The 24,764-nt window shown below is 41.0% G+C and overlaps 1 protein-coding gene across 13 annotated transcripts in view; it reads right to left on the minus strand.

Annotated features, from left to right (window-relative positions):
* The window catches only part of KALRN (kalirin, RhoGEF kinase), a 330,226-nt gene that overhangs the window by 212,985 nt on the left and 92,477 nt on the right, over positions 1 to 24,764 (minus strand). For all 13 annotated transcript variants that reach the window (XM_017740170.1, XM_017740164.1, XM_017740169.1 and 10 more), the window contains exon 9: positions 12,468 to 12,590. In XM_017740170.1, coding sequence (XP_017595659.1) covers positions 12,468 to 12,590 — 123 coding nt within the window. The remainder of the gene's footprint in view (positions 1 to 12,467; positions 12,591 to 24,764) is intronic.

The raw sequence follows: 24,764 nt of genomic DNA on the forward strand, positions 1-24,764 counted from the left end.
CAGCTATGCTCTTATTGCCATGAATGTGGGGACAGGCTATTACATCTTTCCTGAAGCCCATTTGAAGTGGCATGGGACTGTTCATAGAATGAGATAATGTTTAATGGACGAAAATTCGGCAAAACTTTGACCCACATTCTCCTGAGCTTTCAGCTTAAGAATTCCTACACAGCTGAATATTGAGACCAGGCAGTCTGGAGCACAAGACAGTGCTGTATATACATCACATAACAATCATTCTTTCTGTCTGGTAATATATGACAAAAATGCAACACAGCCTGCTGCAAAAAGGTAAGTGTACCACTAATGCATCATAGGACCTCCAGATTTGCAGGGAGCTCTTTTTGCCATAAGTGAAAAGCCACCTCTGACAAGCAAACTGATTGTTGACAGAAAAAAATACAGAGGAAGATACACCACATCCTTTTAGCACAGTTAGTGCACTGCTGCTACCTGAGGAAGGATGCCGAGGTTTAATTACATTTTTGCTGCCGCTCCTTTGAAATACAGATTTCCTCCCCGACACGCTGCATTGCATCAGCTCCTATGCACCAGCCCAGGTGGGAGTGGTGCAGGAGATGCTCTCAGTGAGGGCATCACATCATGTGGTGCCATGTCCTAGCACTGTCTATATTCCCTGGAGATTCAGAGGGAAGCAGGGAGCCCCTTGGTGTTCTCCTGGATCCCTCCTACTTGCGCTGTTAAATTTAACTAGTAGCAAGGAATCACTTAAAAATTCATCACTTAAAAAAAAAAAAAAAGCACTTTCCTTCCAGAATAAACCTCACACTTCAGTACATTGCCTACCAGAAACAAACACACAATTAGAATAAAACACCGACACTTCTGTTCACAATTTGGATAATTCCATTTGGCAAGAGGAGGCTTCTCAACATACTCTATGAACAGGAATAGTAACACACCACTTAGATAACATCCATCTCCATCTCCCTGCTCTCTGGACCTCAGATAATTGCATGGAGAATGCCCCTCTGCTATCTACAATAATAAAACAGTCTCCTTCAGCTTCAATTAAAGTTGAAGTAACTTTTTACTTCACTTCCTTGTTCTAGCTGAGCATCTTTAGGAGCAGGTCAGCAAAACGGTCCCTTTGGATTGAGAATCTCTTCACTATCAACATTAATTCGTCTCTCTGTCGTGCTTTACACACTGGAATTTGTTTCAAATGAGTAGAAACCATTCTCTGAATCTTACTCGATTTATAAACCCATTTTTCACCACTGTTATTTCTCTGACATTTGAACTGTCTGTAAGGCTTACCCATCAAATTAGTTCTTCAGAAGTGCCACCAAAGCAGGATGGACTAATGGCTTTGTCTTCCCCAAAACTTCAAAAGATTAAAATCTCCTGTAACACCTAGGGAGATGTATTGCATACTTACACTGAGGAAAAATGGAAGGAGGTTTCACTACCCTGGAAGTAACAGAACATTTTATTTATTTTATACCAGACTTTAGAAAAGTTCCAGACAGGAACTAACATTTTTCATGTTGGCCAGAAATCACTCATATGGGGTCCATTTTAAAAATGTGTTCTACTGTGTGAATGAAATTCAATTCAGCTTATCCATAAGCACAACAAAGATTTAGAAAAATATCACGGTTTTATTTCTGGCTCTTATTAGGGGGCCACACATGATCTGAGATAAATATATCTTAATAATGACTTACAGTGAGAGATCTGGTACAGAGGCATTCCCACCAGAAATTTTCATGCTATAAAACATACTGATTCTTGGCAAGTGGTAGATCTCCATGAATATCAGAGGCATATGAGATACTGCCTCTGTAGTCAAGATCCACCATATCCTGATGGCTTTCTACTGTATTCTTTATTTAGTGTTGCTGAGTCCTTCCTTCTCCATATCCAATCCCCTTCAAAAATCCCAAATCAACCCCCAAAGGATAAGACTGGCCATGATACGAGACAAAAGCAAAGATCAGAGAAATTCTCTTTGAGTTGTCTTTTGATCTCTCTCTGCCTGCTGTCCCTGTGCCAAACCCCAAACAGTAGGATCTGGGCACCTACCCCCACCCTGGAGACATGTCCAGCACGTCCAAACTGCAAGTCACTCTCCTCCCAGCATTCTCATCCAAAATCTCCTTTTTGCACATCCCGATGCTAGCACACAAATCAGATTCGCGTCTGTGCTCTGAAAAATCTCTTTTTTTCTGACCCACATTTACATGCGCCTGCCTATAAAAAAACCTTAAATTTGCAATGGTTAAATGACCCACTGACCCAATTCCCCATCCCAAGGGGGAGCACACTCAGAAGAGATGACTGGCATTTCAGCGTGGCTGCACAGCCCTGGCCGTGCTGCGGGGCTGCTTCTCTCCCGTTTGGTTTTCAGTGCATGACAAAGGAGTGGAGCCTGAGCAGTGCCCATCACTCAGTGTGCACTGAGGAACTGTGCTGTGGCACAGATGAAACTGTCAATCCTTTGGGAAAGGGCCTGGAACTGGGAGGAGCAGCTCTCCACCCCGAGTCAGAAAAGGTTACCTTTTTCCAAAGGAGGAGAGTTATAAATGCATTCCTGGCTGGGTAGCATTTGTCTGAGCCACTTTTGTGGTGGGAGCAAACACGTACCTCTGATTTTCAAGAGGTTTCAATTAGATCTATTTTGAGCCTAAAACAAACCCAAGAAGACAACAGAAAGTAACACTGAGATTGTACCAGACCCTTCTCCCCCACCGTGGAGCACTGCAGGTTTCCAGTCCTTCCTGTACTTAACTTTGATGTGTGGGCATTGACAAATCCAAGCTCTGGTTTGTCAATATAAATCCTGGCCACTGGCAAAACAACCAGGGGCCAGAGGCCAAAGGCCAGTGGTGTCAGCCATCTCTCCTCTCCAGGCAGAGACACCCTTCATTCCACCCAACAGTGCACTCGCTTCAGCTGACACATTTAATGTGAAGGCTGCACTGCCCATTCCCTGATATTAACGAGTCACAACCACCCTTTTACACTGTGTGCTTCTGAACTGAGCCTTAACTTTACTCCAAAGGAGGCAACAGCAGGCTCGGCTCTCTGCTTGCTGCAAAGCTGTGGATCTCACCAGTGTGACAAAGACTCACCTACACCGTACAGAAAAAATCCAGCACTGACAAAATCTCATGCATTGGACAAAACACCCTAATAAAAATGAGAGTCGTGTTAATAGGAGCTGGTGCCATTGTTCTGGAGCACGCAGTGGTTTCTGTTGTATCAGCTGCATACTAAAACAGGCAGTCATGCTAAACTAACACGTGTGCACACGCTCACTGACAGTTCAGAGACACCTCCTGTCTCAGTTCCTGACTTCTTGCAAATTCTGTAATTTCCTTCTCCCCAAACAAGCTTCATGTTAAACGTAGAGGCATGACAAGGATGATTCTGCCTGCTTTCCTCATGTCAATCTTCGAATTTCTCTCCCTAGCTCAGCAAAGGAGGAGAGGGCTCTGTATGTGGTGGTGCTCTGAACCAGACACTAAACAAAGGTGCCTAAATGCCTTGAACCAGAAGCCATTTCCATAGTGACACAAAACAGTGCTTCCTTGGGACTTGGTTACGCAAAACCAGACCTCACAGACCACATGGAGGGCAATATTAATGGCTGGGCTACAAGCACTGAATCAACAAGTGAATTATTTATACACACATTAAGATTTCTGTCCCTATTCACACATGTGTAATTCCAAAAGAACTGTGTAAATCCATTGAGATTTCCCTATCTTATAGAGGGGAAATTGAGATCTGAACACTCTTCCAGGAAAATAAAATTTAAAAATAGGTTTATATGCAATAAAATGCTGGTTGAATATTTCAATTTATGTATAATCAGTATAAAGCCTCTGCAATAGTCTCGTAAGGCAAGTGTAGATTTTAGACAATTCAAACGCCTGATGTGGGACTAAGAGAACATCCTTCATCTGGACAATCAGGGATCCACGACTGGGAAAGAAGAGAGGGACAGTCACACTGCCAAGCAGCTTCTCTGCATTGCAGAGCCATCGAACTAGATTCTCCACTCTTTAGAACAAGCTAATTATAAGCAAGTTGTCTGAAATTGGAATGTGATTTTGTTCTAAACCTTGTGCAGCAGAATGATCAATGGAACTCGGTCTATTTCCAGAAAATTTGCGCAATGATAACAAATACTTAAAATTTGTCCTTGAAAATTATTTTGCTCTGTTACTGCATACAAATCTCTTATATTGGCTTAATCTACATGAAATTTCCTTTTTACCAGTGCCTGCAAAGCAGCATACTTGTGACTGGCAGCAATGTCATAACCAGTTGCTGTGGCTCATGTTGTGCTGTTCTCCTCCAGCCACCACTGGCTGGCCCAGAGGCAGCAGCACAGCCCGGGGCAGGTCCTTCAACTGCACTAGAACAGAATCACAAACTAAAAATGCTGATACGATTCACAGTGTCACTCTTTTTCCCTGGAGCCTCCCCGTTATCAATAGCTACAAGAAATTGAAGCATACCAGTCCACCATCATTACAAATGAGACTTGGACATTGCTGCAATTAATCTTCTGGAATCGATAAGTTACAGTTTGATAACCCACTGACCTGCCAATAAGAAGAGCACAAAGAAAAATGACCAGAAAGTTTTAAAAGCCTTTAGATGATGATGGTTTTCATCAACACAGACAGGTCAGTCAGAACAGCAGCAGTTCTTTTAAGTGGGTATATTTCACAGAAATTGTCAGACCTTTTGTTTCAGCTCTAGGTTTATTCAGTTGATACATCAGTATCATAATGGATATATTTTTAGTACTCAGTTTATATAACATACCAGTGCTATAATTTTCCAGTGTTCTCTTTAAGAAGTTTTGTGCCTTGAAGAAACAAATTCCAGGATTTATCTTCTTTAGGAAACATTGGCTGTCTTTTCTGATTCAAAAAGAAATCAGTTCAAAATCTCAGAATTCAGCACACAATAGAAATTCTATTTTCCAGAACCTCCAGAATTAAAAATATATATTTCTTAAATAGCTTCATTGTCTCCCTTTCTGCCATGGGAAGAGCATTATGCATTTATAGGAAATTAAAGGAACATATTTTAAAGACACAAAAATAAACCTACCCAAATAAACCAGTGATAGGAAGCTAGCTCCTGGCAATTGTGAAAAAAATGCACAGTGTTGCCAAAACTTGAGATTTTATAGGGAGTATTTAGATTGTGAATCATGCTGCAGGAGGTTTAATGAAAAGATTCAGCTGTCAAGTGCTTTTGGAAGAGAAGAAATAGGAAAGAAAATCACCTTGAGCTGGAGGAGAAATACACTGAAATGCAAACTCAAAGACATGGCATAATAGACACAGCTCTTCATATGACTGCCAGGAAGATCTCTGTGCCATTATAGAGCCTGTCTAAAACAGGTTCCCCACTACCACTAGATCATGGAGTACCACTGGCCACCAATTCAATTCCATGGCTTCCAGAATATTTGCCAGGCTGCTGCTACTGGAGTCTCCATGGGACTGATATCCATAATGTGCTCTGAAGAGTCCTTCCTTCACACTTCCTCAGGGAAAACACATCTCACATGCCCTGCTTCTGACTTAGGTCTGGCAGTCGAGTCCCCACAGCATCACATCCGACCCAGGCAATCTGCCCAGCCCTTCCCAGCCTTTCTGGTTCTTGGCCCAGGCTATGCAGAACCATTTTGGTATCTCTGCTCTTGCAATGCAGATACGCTCTGAGGCACCCAGAGGTTTCTAGACTTCATGCACAGAGTTGTAATACAGCTCCCATGATAAACTATCCAGCCCCCAGATATTCTGTTAGAAGGTTTTGGATCCAGCAGTCCCTAGATAACCTTCACAGACAGCCCATGTATTGGCAATTCCACTGATGTCTGCTGGCTGTGACTGCCAGATGCAGCCTGATGCCAGCCAGGAGGAGAAACCAAGAGTTCTGGAGCTCCTGCACCGTGGTACAAAGGCCTGTGTAATCTTCTGCCAGTGGGCATTTTTTCCTCTTTGTGTAGAAGTGAATACATTTACATAAATGAACAGGAAAAAGCAGATTATAGCTTCAGAACTTGCTAATGGCCACGTAAAGGATGATGAAAATAAGAGTAGATCTGATTTTTTGTTGCCTGTCTCATGCTTTTGTTATTTTAAAATAGATTTGGCATTACTGAAAGTACAGTTATTTTTGCCAACTTTGAGCATATTTCTTACCAGGTTTAATTGTCTGCTTTCTCCCTGTTTTGGGTTAAGATTTCATCCTACATAAGATTTTAGTCGCTCAGCCCAAAGGGAAAAACCCAGTATACCCAGCAAGCTATTCCTTTCAACAACCAGATAGGTCACAAAACTGTAAAAAGTAAAACAAAATAATAGTTAAAAAACCCACCCTGGGACAATGCTTCCTAAGTGCTCATTATCAACATGGACTCTTAATTTATTCCTAGCTGTTTTACATCAGTACCGAACTTCATGCCAAACTTTAGAACAACGACATCCAACAGAGCTGGAATTTGTATGGGAAAGCACTAGGTTTTTATCCTGAAGGCCAAACAAGTAGCTGTTTGCAATTCAGCTTTGGCCTGACTATTCCATTACCACACTTAGTTTTAAAGCAGTTCAAGTAAAACTGTGTAGGACTGAGAGGTCACACAATACCATTTTTACCTGCAAAATTTCTTACTGGATCCTCTGGACATTTCACATGACAAACAACATGATCATATTTTTTCAACATATTTGCACCTAAAGTTCTTTTTATCTGCAAGGGCTTTTCAAAAACTTTGAACTTGACAGTATTTTAGGAACAGCAGAACGGAGGAAGGGGATACTCTAGAAAGGAATAGTGGAGAACAAATTGCTTCTTAGATGAGGAATATCACCTGAGCCTTGTTTTCTTATAGCTAATACAGGCCCTTGGCTTGCAAGGTCTCTGCTGAAAGCCTTCATTTACAGAAAATATATTTAACTCCCTGAGATGAATAAAAGGAAGAGCTGAATCTTAAAGGAACTGTGCATGTACACATAAGGGTAACTTTGATGATACAAACCTACAAAGCCAGTGTTCAGGTGTTTAATCATCATCTTCCAAAGCTGTCTTGGAGGAAGGCAAGCACAGATATCCAAGAACAGGAAAACTGAATGGCTTCCCAAATGCCAGAGTGCAAAGTCCAGCATTTTTTTCACATTTTGTCTGGCTCTTCTTCTTTGTAATAATTCAAGAACAGTCCACTACATTGCACTTATACCTTGGCAGAATGAATCCCATAAAGCTTTAAAAGTCAGGAATAGAAGATCCAGCCATGTATCTACATCAAAACTGTTTTAGACACAAGGCCTGAACCAAGAGCTGCTGCACTGGACAAACCCCATGAACTCTGATGGCCACACAGCCTCCAGTCACTCTTCTTACTGTGTTTGATAAGAAGGGACAGCCTTCTTATTTTGAGCCAAGGCTGTTAACATGTGCTTTGTTGCGATATTTCACCTTATAAACATCAGTGCCTTTGGATTACCATGAAAAATACACCAACTGTTGCATGACAACACACACACAGGTACTGAGTGCAAACCCAGTTGTAGCTGTGAGCTGAATGTGGCCCAAGAGCCTTGAGAAAAGCGCCAAAGATCTGAGGGCAGCTTATCCCATAAACACAGATGACAAGCACCACCTTGACTTGAACCATGGACAGCCCAGGTCTGCACTTAAAAAAATGAAATATTAGGGGGGTTGTTTTTCTGGGTGACCTTGAACAACGTGGGTTTTGGCAGGGGTGGGAGAACACCACGGGACAGGGAGCGAGCCAGCTTCCACTTCTGCTTCATTTCACTGCGAGACAATGTTTGGTTAGTTTGGATGAGAAACATCGGCTCTGTTTCCCATTAGGGCTCAAGGCTCTCCAGCGCATTGCGAGTGCCATCTGCAGGTGGAAATCCGCACCGGTTCGCCGGCCAAAGGGCGGATAAACCTGAACGACAGGAAATCTTATCGGCACGTCTGAGGGAAAAGCTCGTAAAGGCAGAAAGGCAGCAGAAATGCTCGTTTCAGACCATTCACGAAACCGCTCAGACCTGTGGCAGCAGAATGCAAGGGATTGTCAGAGCAGCTTCCCAGTACCTTTCCTAATTCTGCAGCAGCACAAAGGCAGCAATGCTCTTTGTGAGCAGAGGATGCTGAGAAGGCCACCTTAACCTCTGATTGCTGGGAATGCCACAAGAGAGGAAAATGATCTGTGACCCTCTCTTCATATACAGAGAACAACACATGCAGTTCAGCTAGGTAGTGCTGAAGTGTTGGGAGAATTTTCCAACTGGAAGGCATGCCGTTTTCAGGATAAAAGCCCTGAATAAGGAAAAGTTAAAGAGACTAAAATAAAATTGTCTTTTCATTTACAACCATAACTGGCCGAACTACAGTTAATCTGATTTGCAAAAAATAACTCCAGCCAAGCAAAGAGGCCATCATTGGAACATTGTAGCTACATCCACAGTGATATTCCTTTGGTGATGTCTTGATAATGCCAGGCTACTAAATTTCAGGGCACAGCAGGCCCTGTGCTGTGCCGAGGTTGGCACTTCCACAGCAGCAGCCTGTGAACAGTATTAGCACCGACCGAGAAACAGTTGCAGGTATATACAAGACAACAACCTCCCTCCCAGGAGCTCAGGCTTTTTAATCCAAATTCAAACATTTGCCATCTGTGTGTTCCGTGTAGTATAAATACAGTCAGAAAAATTGCCAGAGCTTTGTCTAAACAGCAGTTAGGAGAGAAAGAGACCCCAAATTACATTTCCTACTGCCCACAACACAGTGCTGTAAAATCACTGACATTTTTCTGAGCACAGCTGCATGCAGGAATGGGATCTATTTGGGCCATGCCTGATTGAATCATTACATCCAGATTTATCAATCTGCAGTTTCTAATCAGACTTAGAGGGAGCACGTTCCACCTCTCAATCTAGTGCCTTGGCAGGTCAGTCAATCAGAGCATTTCTCAGCACAGCAATGCCAGACACAAGACTCTGGTAAACATGCAGTAAGGCAAAACTAGGAATGTTTTGCCCCCTGTTAAAAATGTCAAGAAGACTCCTGAAAATTGCTTCTAGTCTGACCTTTGCAAATGCCCTCCTGAAACAGCAAGAGATAAGAACAAATATATCAGAGCCAAAGAGAGCGTATTTTTGAGAATAAATTTATACTGTATGGCAGGCTAAGCATTCTTATCAAAGAACTGCCAATAGAAAATACTATTGCTTATATTGTCAAGCTCACCAGGTGTGTCAGGTGAAGACTTTTTATATTATTTAAGAAAAATAAACATAATCCTTTTTATTGCCAGGAAAGCTACTAATTAACATCCTGATGAGGGGAATGGGCAAACTCAATAGTTTGTTGAGGATGATGGCAACATCATCCAATATCTGCTTTATTACATGATTATATTGGGAAAAAGTCCTGCCAGTTATCCACCCTAATCATGGCAAAGATGTTTGCTAGCTTGAGAAAAATAAAAAATATTTAAACTTAGAATTAATTTCCAACCAACTCTAAAGTGTTAAGCATCAAGAAGGGAATTAGGAAGAATAAAAATTGGTCATAATCAGAGTAGAAAGGAGATTTATTCTCCAACAGCAAAATCAACCCCACTAGAAGCTTCTGCAAGAGAATTCCAGGCATGATAGATTTATGGCCTCTCCTCTTACCCTCACTTTTACTCTGTCCAAAGCAAAGAGTATTGTATTCCCAAGTCCTTGACCTCAGATAAAGCCTGAGATTCCTTTCACTTCCCCTCACTGCGTGTCCCCATGTCCATTTGCCAGCACCACATTCCACTGTCACACTGCAGACAGGCCTCATAAATTAGCAGTGATATTCTCATGTGAATGCACCAGGGGAAGCTGTTCCTGTCAAAGCTGTTGGGGAGGAACCAGGTTCAATTTGTGTCAATTATTTGGAATTAGGAGGCATCATAAACTTCATATTCACAGCAGTCCAGGCAGAGCAATGAGATGCTCATTGATTCTACTCATCAGCTGTAAAGGAATCAGATTCAGAGGAACCCAAGAGGTTCTATAACCATGTAAATGACACTTCTTTCTTTCCTCTGCATCCCCCTTTGAAACACCCACCTTCATCTGAACACATGTGGTCACCCAGTGAACAGAATTCATTTGCTCTGAATTTGGCCTAGTGAAGTGAAAGGAAACGTGTCTCAAGTTATTCACAGAGAGATGTGCTGAAACGGTATAGAAGGAGGCCTAACAGGGAGGTTAGAAAAGTCTTCAGCAAAGTAATTATATTTTGACTTACCCTAGTACCTACACATGCAAACTGCACACTGGAAGGTTCCTCAGCCCTGATGAGGGGATGTGTCTCCAAATTACATCAGCCAGGGGAGCAGTGGCCAAATGAGCTGTTGTTTCCATGTGCAGACAGTTACATGGCTGGCTCTCATCTCTACTGTCAGGACCGTGTTATTTTTCTGTCTCTTCTCACCTGTTCATAATTTGTTTCCTACATCTCTAGTTAAGTCATACTCAAAGAGGAGGTAGAAAAAAATGCTAACTGTGACCCAGAAAACGTGAGATGGAATGGGAATTATGAAGATAATGTATCAGAAGTGAGTGATTTAGAAAATATTAATGACACAAAGGACATGAAATCACCTTGTTTCAGCTCCTGTATATTACATGATCCTAATCTTCATTTGCTAGCCCAGTATAGCATCCAATCACAGCTGACTCAAGCACTCATTCTGGAGAGGCCCCTAATATTGATTTTAGGATGAAAACTAACCCTATCTTGTGCTTTTGGATGAGGCCTTATAGAACCACGGTTTTCAACCTCCAGCCTAAAATCCATTTTAAGAAATTTGCAGAAATTTAAACTTTTAGAAATTCAAGCCTATTACCAGAAAGCTTAAATCCACAGGTGATCCCATGAAATTTTAGAAACCCACCAATACAGAACTGCTGCTTTCAGACTGTGTGATCTGTCAATGGTATGTAAGGATTTCCCATCACAGCTGAAAGGTAACACTGAAATTCATTAGCAAGCCAAGCAATGGGATACTCCATCAAGAACTGAACATCTAATGAAAAGAAGAATGTTGGTAATCTAAATCTCCAACAACATAGATAGGAAAATATTTTCAAGGGATTGGTGAATAAAAACATATTAGCAGAATTCAATATGTTGAATATGGTTGAGGCACATAGGACAAGACATGCCAACATTCTACAGGTATTTCAGGGTTGTTAATTCATCCCATTTCCTGGGATTTATCTCCTTAAGAGAGATAAATAAGACTACAGGGATATAAACAAGGGAATAATAATAAAAAAAGAGATTGAGAGAAATATAAATTCAATATGAGGGAGAGGAGAAAAAAAATGTTGTCGGTAGCTGCCATCAGGCAGTGAAATATTTTCCCTGAGGAAACAGTAAAAGAGGTATGTCCCTGTTACTGGAAATATCTTAAACTAAACTAGGCCAGCACATGGGAAAGGTTTTGCAGAAAACCAAAACTAAAATATAACAAATTTTCATCTTATGCCACAGTGAGACATTTGAGCAATAACCTGCCCTGTGTGCATCAGGAAGACAAAGCATTTGATACATTCTGCTTTACGTAAATCAATCAGGAATTTATCCAAAATACCCAAAGGAGAAGTACTGTTACAGATTATCAGTTACAGATAGAAGATGTTTCAAATCTACCCCAAAAGAGTGTAACACAGTCTGGCAGCCAGAGCTGAGACTGGAAAATTTCTGACCATGGATACTTAGGGGGGAAAAAAAAAGCACTACTCAATCCATGGAAGAACTTACCAAAGGTCCGCTTTCTTTTAATTTCTATAAATAAGGACAGGATGTATATTTAAACATCTACTATGACTCCACTTTGAGGAAAATTTGTAAGATTTTGGCTTCGTACTAAATTCCTGGAAAAATCTTGCTTACAGTGTTCTATGAGGAAAATTAATAACAATAACAATGTCTACCTGTAATGATTGCCTCTCATTCCAAAACAAAAAATCCCTTCTGCATAATGCACTGAAGGATGGGAAGGGTACTAGTCCTTACTGCAAACACTCTCTGATGTTTCCCCTGCTTCCCACCTTATGCTCAAGGCCCTCAGTTTCCACCGTAGGAGTTACGATTGATTTTTTCATTGCTCTCACTCATAACCATTCTCCTCTATGTCCCAACAGTTTGTGCTACTTTCCTGTAAACTGCTTGTAATTCCTCATGGGCTTTGAGACCTTTCATCGACCCAGTGTGGTGATTTCCTGATTGTAAGTCCTGCCACTATCCTGCTCTGCAGTGTTCATGCTGACTTCCAGACCTCGGTGACTGAATCCCGGGCAGCATCAAATGATTGAAGAGAGCAGTGTGACCCAAAACAGAGATACCTTTTTCTAAATATGCAAAAGGAGTAACAAAAATCAAGCCAGACAACAGAAGTCTCTGACTCTTACCTGTGCTACCTCTTCAAAATCATCATGTCTTTTCTGCAGCGCGCGTGCTCTGTGTAGAGACTTCCCCACTCCTGTGTGTTTGCTCAGAAAGGCTTCCCCATGGTTTTCAATCCAGTCCAGTACCTGCCAGAAAAGAAGAACATCCAGTTACCTCTCCTGTCTCAGCAGCACAGAGAAATCCTGTGAAGGTGAGGATGGAACAGCTCCAGAGGAATGCTTTGTGCTTGCTGTGGCTGAACACAAGCAGCTCTGTCAAAGTCCATTCTAACTGGAGAGAAGATAAATGCTCATGGACGCTATTGCTAAATTAGGTTTATTGAATTTTTGCTATTCAATTTATTTTGAAGTGTAGCTTAGTTATTTGAGCCTGGCAGATATTAAATATTTACTTTCACACAGATGACTTTTGGGGGAAGGCAATCAGAAATCTGGAATCTTTTACAGGAAGTACCCTCTGATGAGCTTGTGTAAACTGCAAAACAGCAACAGCTGATTTCACACCTCAGTGTGAGAGGGAGTCCAAAAGCATGGTGAAAGGATCAGTTAAAATCTATTTTATGTGGACAGAAAGCATTATCAGAGTTACTGGAATGAAAAGGCTGAGAAACCTACACTGCAGGCCATTAAATATTGACAATGTGAACCCTCCAAGCCTTTCAGGTTCTTGAGTTCCAAGTGTTAACTGATCCTTATGGAAAAGTAGGATGACTAATCTGATATTCTGAGAGTTACAGAGGATTCTCTTTTAAAAGTATGTTATCTCTATGAGCACCATCCATGTGGAGTTTCTCCTCACAGTAACACGGGCACTAAAATATAGATCAAATCTGTCTGGAGTCTACTACAAGCTGGAAAAAAACCCCAAACTTGACAATATTAGGTTGGGAAATTTCAGGATGAGATTGATACTCTGTTCTTCTCTTTCCCAACACACAAAAGCTAAGGGAATACAGAGTACTTGAGCAGCACTGGAATTTCTGTAACTGGTGGGACTTCCTTCAGCAAGGAGCCCTGCACTCGCAACGAGTTCTGGATCCCCACTGCAGCCAATGCTGGTGGACAGGGAAACAACAGCTGGAACTTCTGTCACTCTGAAGGGACAAGACACTGCAAGCAGACCCAGGATAGTGATAGTATCAGAGATATTATTGATTAAGCCTAGAAACCTACCACTGGAGACATGGAAGATGTGATTATTTGTTTATTTATTTATTATTTCAGGCAAGTAAAACTATTTCATGGTTTGAATCTAAGCCGCCTGGGCTCTGAGCTTTTTTTGTAATGTAGATCCCAGGCATATTTTATAGGAAGTCCTAGGTACAAACAAACCTTTATACACATATATTTATGTTCCAACCCTATTTCTTTACAAAGAAAAGCATTTTATTAATTAATATTTTGTGCTTACAACTTATTTTCCATCCACAGCATACAAGTAATTTCACAGAACGGAGTATCAAAGCACTTCATGTCCTGAAGGGAGAACACATATTTGGCACAAGTGACACTGTGGGGATGAGGAAGCAGGACCAGAAGTGTTGGCAGTTCAGTCATCACTTCCTGCTTCCATTTCTCTGACCAGCTTGTCTCCCATTTGCTCTGCACAGAGAATCCCAAATATATTTCTTCAAATTGTTTGAAATCCATGTCCCAACTGGTCTGCTAAGAGTTTTTCTGCAATATATTTTTGACCAGGAATGACTATATGACTTATAAGAACAATTATTGGGGGCCAATCTCCAAGCATTTGTGTCATTAACAGTCTGCAAATAATCCCATTAACAACCTCTTTCCTCTTGTCAGTTTTCAACGTATCTATTAAAAATGGAAGCAGAGCCAAATTCAAGTTTGGAAAAAAATCTCATCTAATATTCTTTTTCAAATAGAAAATGGCTTTACTTTAAACAATGTTTCATATTAAATTAGGATGCAGTATGTGCTTTTTATTTATTAATAATTGATAGCCACTTACTGTAACTCTGAAGAAAACTATTCCAATAACTTTTTCATGCTTAAAGCATTGAAGTAGTAATTAGAGAATAACTTGCTGAATAGCACTTTCTGCTCTTGGAAACCCATGTTAACATGTCTGATCACTCCAGTCATCAATGAATTTGTTTTCACAATCATTCTGTGAACTACATAAATGCTATAATTTCATTTTGCATAGAAGAGAAGAAAATAAAAACATTACATATATACATTACAGATATTATATAAAAAGACTAAGTGAATTCCTGAGGTGTCTCACGAAGCTGGGAAAAGACAGGATATTAGGATGAGGCTCTGATAACCCAATAGCCATAATTAACTAAAGAATCCTCAGCATTTGCTAAGGTGCTAATAAAGATAGTATGTTTTTTCCTTATATAAAGCACTTGGATCACAATAATCTGCAAACACGGACAAATATCACATTTTTGTTTCCATCATAAAAGACACAGAAAGTTGGCACTTAAAAAAGCTGAGATATGGAACAACTGATGTATGGAATAACTGAGTGAATAAAACTACAGCAAGAACATAAATCTGTGTGGAGACATAGCTCTTATTCCCCAGTGCAAACAATGAGAAGTGTTAAGCAGTCAGTCTGTGGCAAATGCAGGAACAACTCTGAAAGGTCCCATCAAACCTGAAATCACCAGCACTTGTAAACATCTACATGTCAGTGTATTTGGAGAAATTCTTCCTTACCCCGAAGAAAGGAAATGTCTTTAGAACTAGAATAAGTATGTAATAATTCAAGATAAACATTTAACATTGTAATTGAGAGCACAGACTGTATAACTTGCTCCACTGCCAAAAATTAACATCCTGAGATACAGGTAGACATTGAAGTTACAGTGACTTAGTTCAAATAATTTTATTATCCCTTAAAAACTTAAGCAGCTTGAAGATGCCATTAAAAACGCAGTTAAGAGTGTTTTCCAAATTAAATCTTCAGGTTTCCTAATTGTGCTTTATTGCCAAGCTGCATTTTATTCTAGCTAGGAAATGGCTGTAATTCATGAGTTCTTTGGAATTAAAATACTGTGCTACAGACAGATCCATCATCTGAGGTGTTTCTTGAAGCATAAAATGTATTTTATAACTCCAGTATATGCCAGCTCTCTAGGGTGCATTTACTCCTGTGCTTGCACTGGTTTGAAAGGTGCTTGAGAAAGGCCCTTGTGCTCTGCAGCTCCTGCACAGTGAAGCCTGACCCTGCCTGACCCTGCAGCTGAGTTCCAGGCCAACCACTGCCGTGTGGACACACTCCCCATGCAGGCAGCCTTGTCCAGTCCAGGCTGCTGTCCATTACATAGTCCTGCATTAATGAAAACATGGCTGAGTTCAGACTTCAAGACATCTCCAAGAATGGGTGCAGCCATCCCTGGAATCACCTAGGAAGCATCATAACTCACAGACAGCTGCTGAAAGGATTGTAGGGTAAGTCTTGGTGTTTTACCTTCACCAGTGGAAAATTCCCATCCCACACCTTACTGACCCAGTCACTATTGTCAAGCTCATTGGGGTAGCTGTTTCTCCTGTTCCTCTGCTAAAAATGTGTTAATATCTTTTTTTAAAAAAAATGTATTTCACTAGTTTAAGATCAAAAATGATAGAAGGATTATTTTCTATTATGATGTGCATCTCCTGTCTCCTTATCTCCTCAGGGCCACAATTACACACCCAAAAAAACATGCAGCAAACTCAGGTCACCGAGAAAATGAAATAAAACTCAGTACAGCTACAGCAGGCTGACTGTGCCAGCTATTACAGTCATTATATGGCTGGATAAACACAAGATTCAAAATGCTGCCTGGAGGAAGAATAGCCCTAACTGTCCCTGTAGAATGATCTGTGTAACTGCTGAAATAATACTAGTGGCAATTCAGACAGGTTTCATCTGAGCACAGCACTGGGAAGCAGGTGCTTTGAAGAGAGCCACTTCCAGAGCCCTCTCCACACTCCTTTTTGCAGAGGATTGAAGTCCTGCCTACAGGAAATCTATGACCTACAGCACAACTAAACTGGCAAAACAAATCCTGCCCAGGTGAGGTCAGGGAAAAATGTACTTGAGAGTCCACTTGCAGGGAACGCTGATAGTTTGTATGGGATATCGTAGGAAAACATGGGAAGAAAGAGATGGAAGAATGGTTTTAGAGGAAAAAGGTTGAAGAAGCAATCAGGCAATAATTTAGCAAAGCTCTGGGATGATAATTGCTCTTCCTCTAAGCTAATTTGTATGATGGGAATATGGCAAGATGATTGCATGAGTGCAGTTAAGGTCAAGTTATTTAAAAACTTTAAAAAAAGTTAATTTGATTTTTAAATAATAAGAAAAAGCAATGGGGCTCTATTTCAAAAGGGCAGACAGACATTTCAATGTAGCACTTTGAAGTCTCTTTCTGTAGGTATCTTTCCTAATCAGGAAATGTGAAAACTAAAAAACATCTCTTAACTTTATCCAATTTAAATCAAAATCTCCTTGGGAACCAGTTCCTTCCTTGCAAGTTCTCATGATCTGCACCCATTTTACATGAATACAAAATGTCAAAGGAAGTAGTAAATCCATTACTTTAAGGAACTATATCTGCTGTTGAAGTTAGTTGAAAGACTTCTGTATTTTCACATCTTTTAAACTACATTTCTTTTAGCAGAAATAAATGAAGATGAAACGAAGATGACTTGGGTAAGAATCACAGAATCATTTAAGTCAGAAAAGAACTTTAATATCAGACTCTAACCAATAACCCAGCACTGCCAAGCCCACCACTAAACCAGGTCCCTAAGATTGTGCGTGTCTTTTAAATGCCTCCAGGGGCGGTGTGTCCACACTTTCCCAGGCAGCCTGAACACTGAGGGTTGCTCAAACACACCCGTCCCTGACCCCTGCCCTCATGCAACAGGAAGAGATGAGAAGTGTGAGCTGGTGATTAAGATGCAGCGTGTTGTACCAGCAGTGACAGAGCACCCTGACTTCTGCATTTGACCCAGGCCATGTCGAACAGTTCCACTGCTCCTGAGTGAGGTGGCCCACTGAAGTGTCTTGGCCAAGGGAAGCATTAATCTTTGTTACCCTAGGACTCACTGTTGTTGCCATAGTGACTCTAAAAACTAGCTTACTCTGAAAACTGAAAATAAATGATACCATTTTACACTTCAGCAGTTAAGAGTCAGATCTTGATCTCAAAACAGTACCAACCTGGTATAACCCAAAGGAGTTAGTTTAACTCTTTGGTAACAGAGCTGTAATAAATTCCAGAGCTATTCCACCTAATTTATTCAGCTTTAAATGAGGCCCCATTTCAAACAGGTGCATTAAGCACTGCCTAACTTTAAACATGTGGATAATGCCTCTAAAATCTTGTAGTGAGAGGAAGCCAAGCAGTGTCAGGCTGCCCCTATGAGCACTTTCTTTCTTGCTCTTGAGACACTATGGGCTAACTAAACGCTGGTGTGATACCAGGAATTCATATGGCACTTCAAAACTCACAAGAATCAAACCTTATCTTTACTTCTTCTGTAGCTGCTATTAGGAATGCTCTCTAACTCCAAGGCCCTGCATGTCTGAAACTCCTATTCCAGAATCTCTGCCTTTGCCAAGCCTGCTTTTTGTAACCAAGAAATGCAGTTAAAAGGTTCATATTTCAGATCATACTTTACATCCAAAGCTTATTGTAAACGTTTTGTTCCACTGCACAGCAACAAAATCCAATCTTTTCTGTCAAAGCCCTTCAAAATTCTACAAGCCTAGTTAGTAATACTTACTGGATGTACTAGATTTTGCAAATACAAGACAGAATCTCTTGGCAGAAGATGCTTCATTTTCTTCTAGCAGAACTAGAAGCTATACATCATATATGCATTTATGAACAACACAGTTCAAAGAAGATGTGCTCTCAGGTTACCCACAAACCCCTCCTTTATTGGGAGGCAAAAGGGCCTTTAAGAGATACTTTGCCCATTTGCCAGGGAGACCACTGACTATGAGCAAAGGCAGCAGCCAGTGTGGGATTGTCAATTTCTATCCATTGGCGTTCCACCTAGTGGGTAATGCTGTTCTGCGCAGCATGGCAACCCCTGGCCTGCTACCAGGCCCTCCAGGAGAACTTGGTGTCAGCAACAGCACCAGGGAAGACAGAACAAACACTGAGAAACAGAAGAAAAACAAAATAAAAAATCCCCCCAAACCCACAACAACTCAAGGAGACTTAAGAAATACTAATCCTCTGTAATGAATAAAATGCACACAAAGTCTGATTTAAATCAGTTTCTTTTTGTATTCCAAGTCATTGCTGAAAATAGATTTCTTTTCCTTATTATCCCTGGCCTTGTCACAGCAGGGTAATGTCAAGTAAAGGTCTAGCTGAGAAAATACACTGAAATACAAAGGAACTTATCCTCTGGTTTTCCTGCTATTATTAATGGTTTATAATAGAACCCAAAACAAAAGTCAGTCATTCTCATCTGTGGATTTTACCTCCTAATAAAAACTGATCTCCCTTTTTCACTTCTTTCTTCATTATAAATTTATGTTGGTGGCACAATAAAATATTGTTACAAAATATTTTAAAGATGGGGATCACACCTCATGTTTTAACAAGAAACATCAACTTTGGCTCCCATGAAATCATTTTTATTTCCAAAGGCATCTATATCTGACTTTGAAACTCAGATCTTGTTCCTAGAAAAACCACAGTGAAGTTTCAACTGCCTTCAGCAAATGTGGATCAAAGACCTCATGTTTGTCAAGTTAAGAGGCAGTACCTAGTTGTGCATCCAGCAGGATCTGAGTCTCTGGACACACATCTCAACACCATGTTCTATTTCCCATGTAGCAACCTGTGAACATGTGTAGTTCATAGGACAGCATGTCCCAAGCTGCACATGTTGATGCAGGTAAGTGCAGTCCCCATGGACAGGTAGAGCCCTGCTGGTGCAGCTCAGCAGCAGCAGGAGGGAGCAGGGCCTTACTCTGTTCCCTGCCTTTGGTCAAATATGTCATATCAGGAAAAGTTTTCAGAAATAAGCAAAAAGCAACAAGGATTTCATATAAAAAGTAGACTGGAATTGGAATGATTTGGTTCAGCGCCCAGTACTACAGTTCAGCAAATGACTCAACGTCCCTGCCTCCATTCACTTTCCTAAAATGACATTAATCATATTTACAGTTGAAAAAAGCAAGGCTGACAGAGAAAGTGGAAAGAAAGCTGCCTTCCACTTTAAGTTTTTGCAGCCTCTAGCAATATGTGGCTCCAAATTTGGTTGGGGATTCTAGGAACCTTTTCCACTGAAGGAACATAGTGAAATATAAATAATAAGCAACGTGATGGCAGCTGTACAAAAGGGAATAGGCAATCCATTGAAAGGCAGGGCTTTAAAACCAGGTGTAAGCTGCTCCAAAACCACTCTGGTACAAATGCCTCATTGCAGAGCGGGTACCTATAAATCCTGAAATACCATAGCTTGATCTGACCATGCAGGAATGACTAATTCATCTTCAGAAAATAATACAGCCAGCCTACCAAGTTCTCCTGTATTTAATTCAGCTCAGACATACTTCTTTCAAACTGTCTTGAGACATGGTGTATCCCACCATTACCAGACAAGCAATCTGAGGTTTCAGAGGGGTTTTTTGGGTATGTTTGAATGTTTGTTTAAGGTGGAATTGAGTGAACAGAGCTACACTCACTAACATAGTCTGAAGACTGGACAAGAACGATGAATTTTGACACTTCAATAGTTTCTCAAGGAAGAGCTCTCTTGAAACACTGGAACAGACAGTTTTCCCTGAAGTCAGTCAAAAATTTTTGACCACCATTTTGCCTTTCCTTTTCACCACAACTCGTCTGTGTGGTATGTGTGGACTCAGCTGTGCCTGGGTCTCTTTCAAAAGCCAGAGAACTAATGCAGCTGCTATTAAGTAGGAGTTTTTAATCACTCCCTGCTTTTGCTCTCTAATTGTAACTATTCCAAATACCACCACATAATTAAAGAGGTCTTTTCAAAAGAAAAAGCATACAGTCCCATTTAGCCTTGGAGGGAAAAACAACCTTACAGACCTATCAGTATTTTGCTTCATACTGCAACTAAATTAACGAGGGAATTAAATGCACAGCCAATTAAAACATTTTTTTTAAAAATTTCCTTTATTCCCTTGTCTACGTTCAACCAAAAAAAGAAGTCCCTGTGAAGTCAGATTGTAGGTGTTTTTATGAGCTTCCTGGACATTACGTGAAAGTTTCACCTCTGCACAATTTCTCATTTCAACATCAAAAATCTAACCTCTGTAGTTTAAAGCCCCACTAGTTTGTCAAAACAGAACATCCATGTTCTGTTCTTTGCAGTGGGGGCAGTCTTGCAAAGCACAGCCGACACTGCTGAACACATCTGAGTAAATTATACAACTACTGAGACATGTGGGTCCAGAGGAGTGTCAGGAAAGTCCTAAATGCAAAAATACATGTATATAGTCTTATTCACACTCCTCACTGCTTCTAGCACCCACAGATATCCTACAAGCCCATCTGGAAACAGGTCTGTGGGAGTTTATCCAGAGAAGACAGTCCTTGCAGCAGGATCTTTGTTCATCGACAGCTTCTGCAGTTGAAAACACTACAGAATAACAACTCCCCCAGCAACCCCCTTCTTAGAAGTTTCTATTGCAAAAATATGCAAACTGGTTATGAAAAGGCTGCAAAGTTAACAGGATGACTAAGTGAAGACAGCCTAAATATCTCCCATAGCAATGGACTGCACACCAACAAGACTGTTCACAACTTTTCTAGCAGAGGCTCAGGAGTTCATGGTGACTTGCTGCAGCACTGCTCTGCCATCTCCCACCTACCTGCAAGAACTTTCCCATTACTGTAGACCTACAGACCTGAGCAATAGTCACAATTACTCATCTGCTCCCAGACATGCCACCCTCCATGGGCAACATGGCTGCTCCCCTTATGTGATGATGAGGGACACACCCCCCACAGAGCTGCTCCACCTAAACTCCTTACCTTTTCACAGGCTTATATGGCAAAAATAACCTTGTGTCTGCTTTCTGCAGATGGCTTTTATGTACTTGCACGTTCTTCACATCTATAAAAGTATCATCACAATTTGAAACTCATAGAGTTTGGAGAAGAGCGAGAATACAACGTCTTCTGGTCCCATCCATCTTCTTGTAAAGAAAAGAGTTGGTCCCAGCTCTAATAATTAGCAAAATGTAGGATTTAGTTATGTGTCTCTTGGAAACAGCACGTTCAGTTCCGGGCTCTGGCAGAGCTGACTGGGTGTAGACTGGGCATTCTGAGAGCGGGACTTGTCCCTTTCCTCTGGGCATTGCCTGAGGTCACGCAGCCCCAGCCTGCTCCTTCACTAAATGCCATCATCTGGGATGTGAGCTCCCCAAAAGGGAGTGGGAATATACACCACATGCTTCTCTTACCCTGAGAAGGAACCTCTTCAAACTTAACATTGCCTTCCTTTGGTAAAGTTCACATTCATCAAATGGACCCCACTTATCTTTCATTTTCTCGATTAAATATTTTACTTCATAAAATTTGGCAACTGCCTCTCTGAAAACATTCCAAGTAAGAGAACAATAGACAGACAAATGAAGAACTAATGTTTCTTCCTTAATGCCTGGATTGTTACTAATGTTCCCAGAATGTTGTTTTTAAAGAAACCAAGAAAAGAAAAAACATATCTTCAAGTTAAAAACCTTGTTGTAGTCTTTAAATGCTGCACTTCTTTTAGACAAAATTTCAAAGCTGCGTGTAGGTGGAGAAGCTATAAATAACCACATTTGTGCATGTTCCTCCTGTACAAGACACAGAAAATGTGCTCTGCATCAGCATGGAAAGATGCTGCTGTGCTCTGCATGGAGCTTCTCCAGGCTGACAGGTAGATTATTTCTTTTGCAGTTATGCTGCTGGGTTGCTGTTTGTGAGTCTTTTCTGCAGCTCTCAGGAATCATACCTGGCACTTAGCTGCAGGGTGATGAATTAGCAATACAATTAATCAAGTCTGTCAGACTCTGACCAATGGTAATATTCAGAAATACAGAAATATTTTCTTACTTGGGCCATATAGAGACTTTTGGTTGTTGCTGTCCATAGCACTAGTTAGAACAGTGATTTTGCTCCTTCTGAGACTAAGACATTTTCTCCAGATGCCCCTTTCTCGTCCCATATTTGTCCTTTCACATAATTTTTCCAGATGCAACTACTGGGTCAAACATGGCTGTGGCCAGCTCTAGTCTAGGTCTGGCTCCCCCTGTCTGGGCTGTTTGCTTGGACATAATCAGAGTTTTCTGAAAGAATGTCCCAGGTCTCTCACAGCTCAAGAGGATGGGAAGAACATTGTTCCAGGCAGAGTAAGCACTGAAGCAAAGGCAACCTGAAAAGCCCTTGATTTTTGCTGAAGCAAATCTCCATTTCATTTTCCTCTATGGTTGTTTCCACCACTTTAGCTTATTCTTTGAAATTCCCAGGAAGAGGAAACACCTGAGCATGCTCAATGTCTGGCCCAGTTTCTTTCCCAATGCACTTACATAGGGGATCTCTACAGCTCTCCAACAGGTAAAACTATATCCTAATTATTTGAAACCTCTTTTACTTTAATAATGCTCAGACTCTGCTGTGACCATGTGCACTTGAGATTTTATTAATTCCTCAAATTATTTAGCATCTTGTGTTTCCTCCTACCTCTAGTAACTCCCTGTTTTGCTTCTCTGGCACCACACCAGCAGAAAAAAAGCATTTGCAGACCTGATAGTAAGTGGAGACACACACAGGACTCATCTCATTTAGATGTCTGAGATCTTGACCTCCAAGTTGTTGCTACTAATGACAGCTATCATCACAGTTAATGTTCATGTTTGTGAACACAGCAGCACAGTGCTGGTTTTCGTGTTTTAGAGGAAAAGCTTTCTGATAGAGAAATTTGTGCATTTTGCAGTGGGGTCTTTCATGGCTTGTGAAGTATTTTCCTCGCATTTGTTTGCTTCATTTTTTTTTTTTTCTCTTAGTGGGAGTGTCCAAAATGTAGAAGAAAGAAATATGTAGAAATATAGCAGGTATGCAGGAGGGAAAAGAGGAGCTACATGAGCTCTTTAGAAAAGTACATTATTCTCAAATGTGTAAATAGAGCAATTGATTTTAACTCCAACAATGACAGATGTGCCTATGGTTTTCAAGAGGAGAAAAAAAGCAAAACTAAAAGAGGGTGGATAAAGGTTCAGAAAAAAACACAACTGTTCTTCACAGTTCCAACACTGATTTGCTTTATGGTCCCTTTCAGAGCCTCAGTTTGTAAAACAAGGAAAGAAATTCTCTGTCAGATAATGTCAGACTAGGAAAACAGTATAATTACTGCTATCATAAAATGTACATTTTGATAGCATCAACCCACTGAAACCTGTTACTAGTTTAAACAAGATATTTAAAGGTAAGTAACAATTAGAAACGACTGATAAAGCAAGGGTGAGTTTTGCAAGAGTGTCTTTAATGCAAGTGCTGTTCTCTAGGCCCTAGATAGGCACTCAGGCACTCCCCACGGTGTTTGAGTTGCCTACTTCACCACAGAGGAAACTGCTGATTGACCAGGATATTAAATAAAGCACTGCTTTGGGTTACTGTGGGGAGATGATGATTTAATCATCCAAATTTAACAAGGCTTACAATCACAGCACACAGCAGAGACAGGTTTAGCAAGAGAACAAATCCCAGCTGGGTCAAACAGGTCTTGGTACAGTCTTGTGACAGTAATAGAAAAACTCACCAGGATGGCAAAGCACTGCAGCCGTCTTAAACATCCCTGCCAGGAACAGAGCCCTTTGGGGCTGAGCATCCTGCCAACAGCTAGGCAAACACAACCTTTCTCCATGGGGCTCTGACCTGATTAGAAACTAGAGGCAAAATATGAGAGTGTGAACCATGTGGGGAAGAAGCAGGAGAAGTGGAGAAGTAGGAAAACAGGGATGAAAGAAGTCCCTGAATGTTTTAAGTGGCTATTCTTCATCAGGGACTTTTCTATGATCTCTTGTCTTTTAAATAAATATCCAGGTGCCTCACAACATTTTATCTCCAAGTTTGTATGTGCCAGGCTGTGTGCAGGGAGAAAGGAGTGCAGTACAAGGCTATGTCTGACCTCCTGGCAGTGCTGACACTGGGTCTTGCCCAGCGATTCAAACCTGCACCACAGCTTTTCTCTTGCTGTAAGGCAACTGCAGCATCTCTTCTGCTGGTGCTTCCTGTCTGCCAGTCACAGTTCAGGCAAACCAGGGCAGAGAAATCACAGCTCAGTACTGCAGGG

Source organism: Corvus brachyrhynchos, unplaced genomic scaffold, assembly GCF_000691975.1.
Source record: "Corvus brachyrhynchos isolate BGI_N302 unplaced genomic scaffold, ASM69197v1 scaffold126, whole genome shotgun sequence".
NCBI classification, from domain to species: domain Eukaryota; kingdom Metazoa; phylum Chordata; class Aves; order Passeriformes; family Corvidae; genus Corvus; species Corvus brachyrhynchos.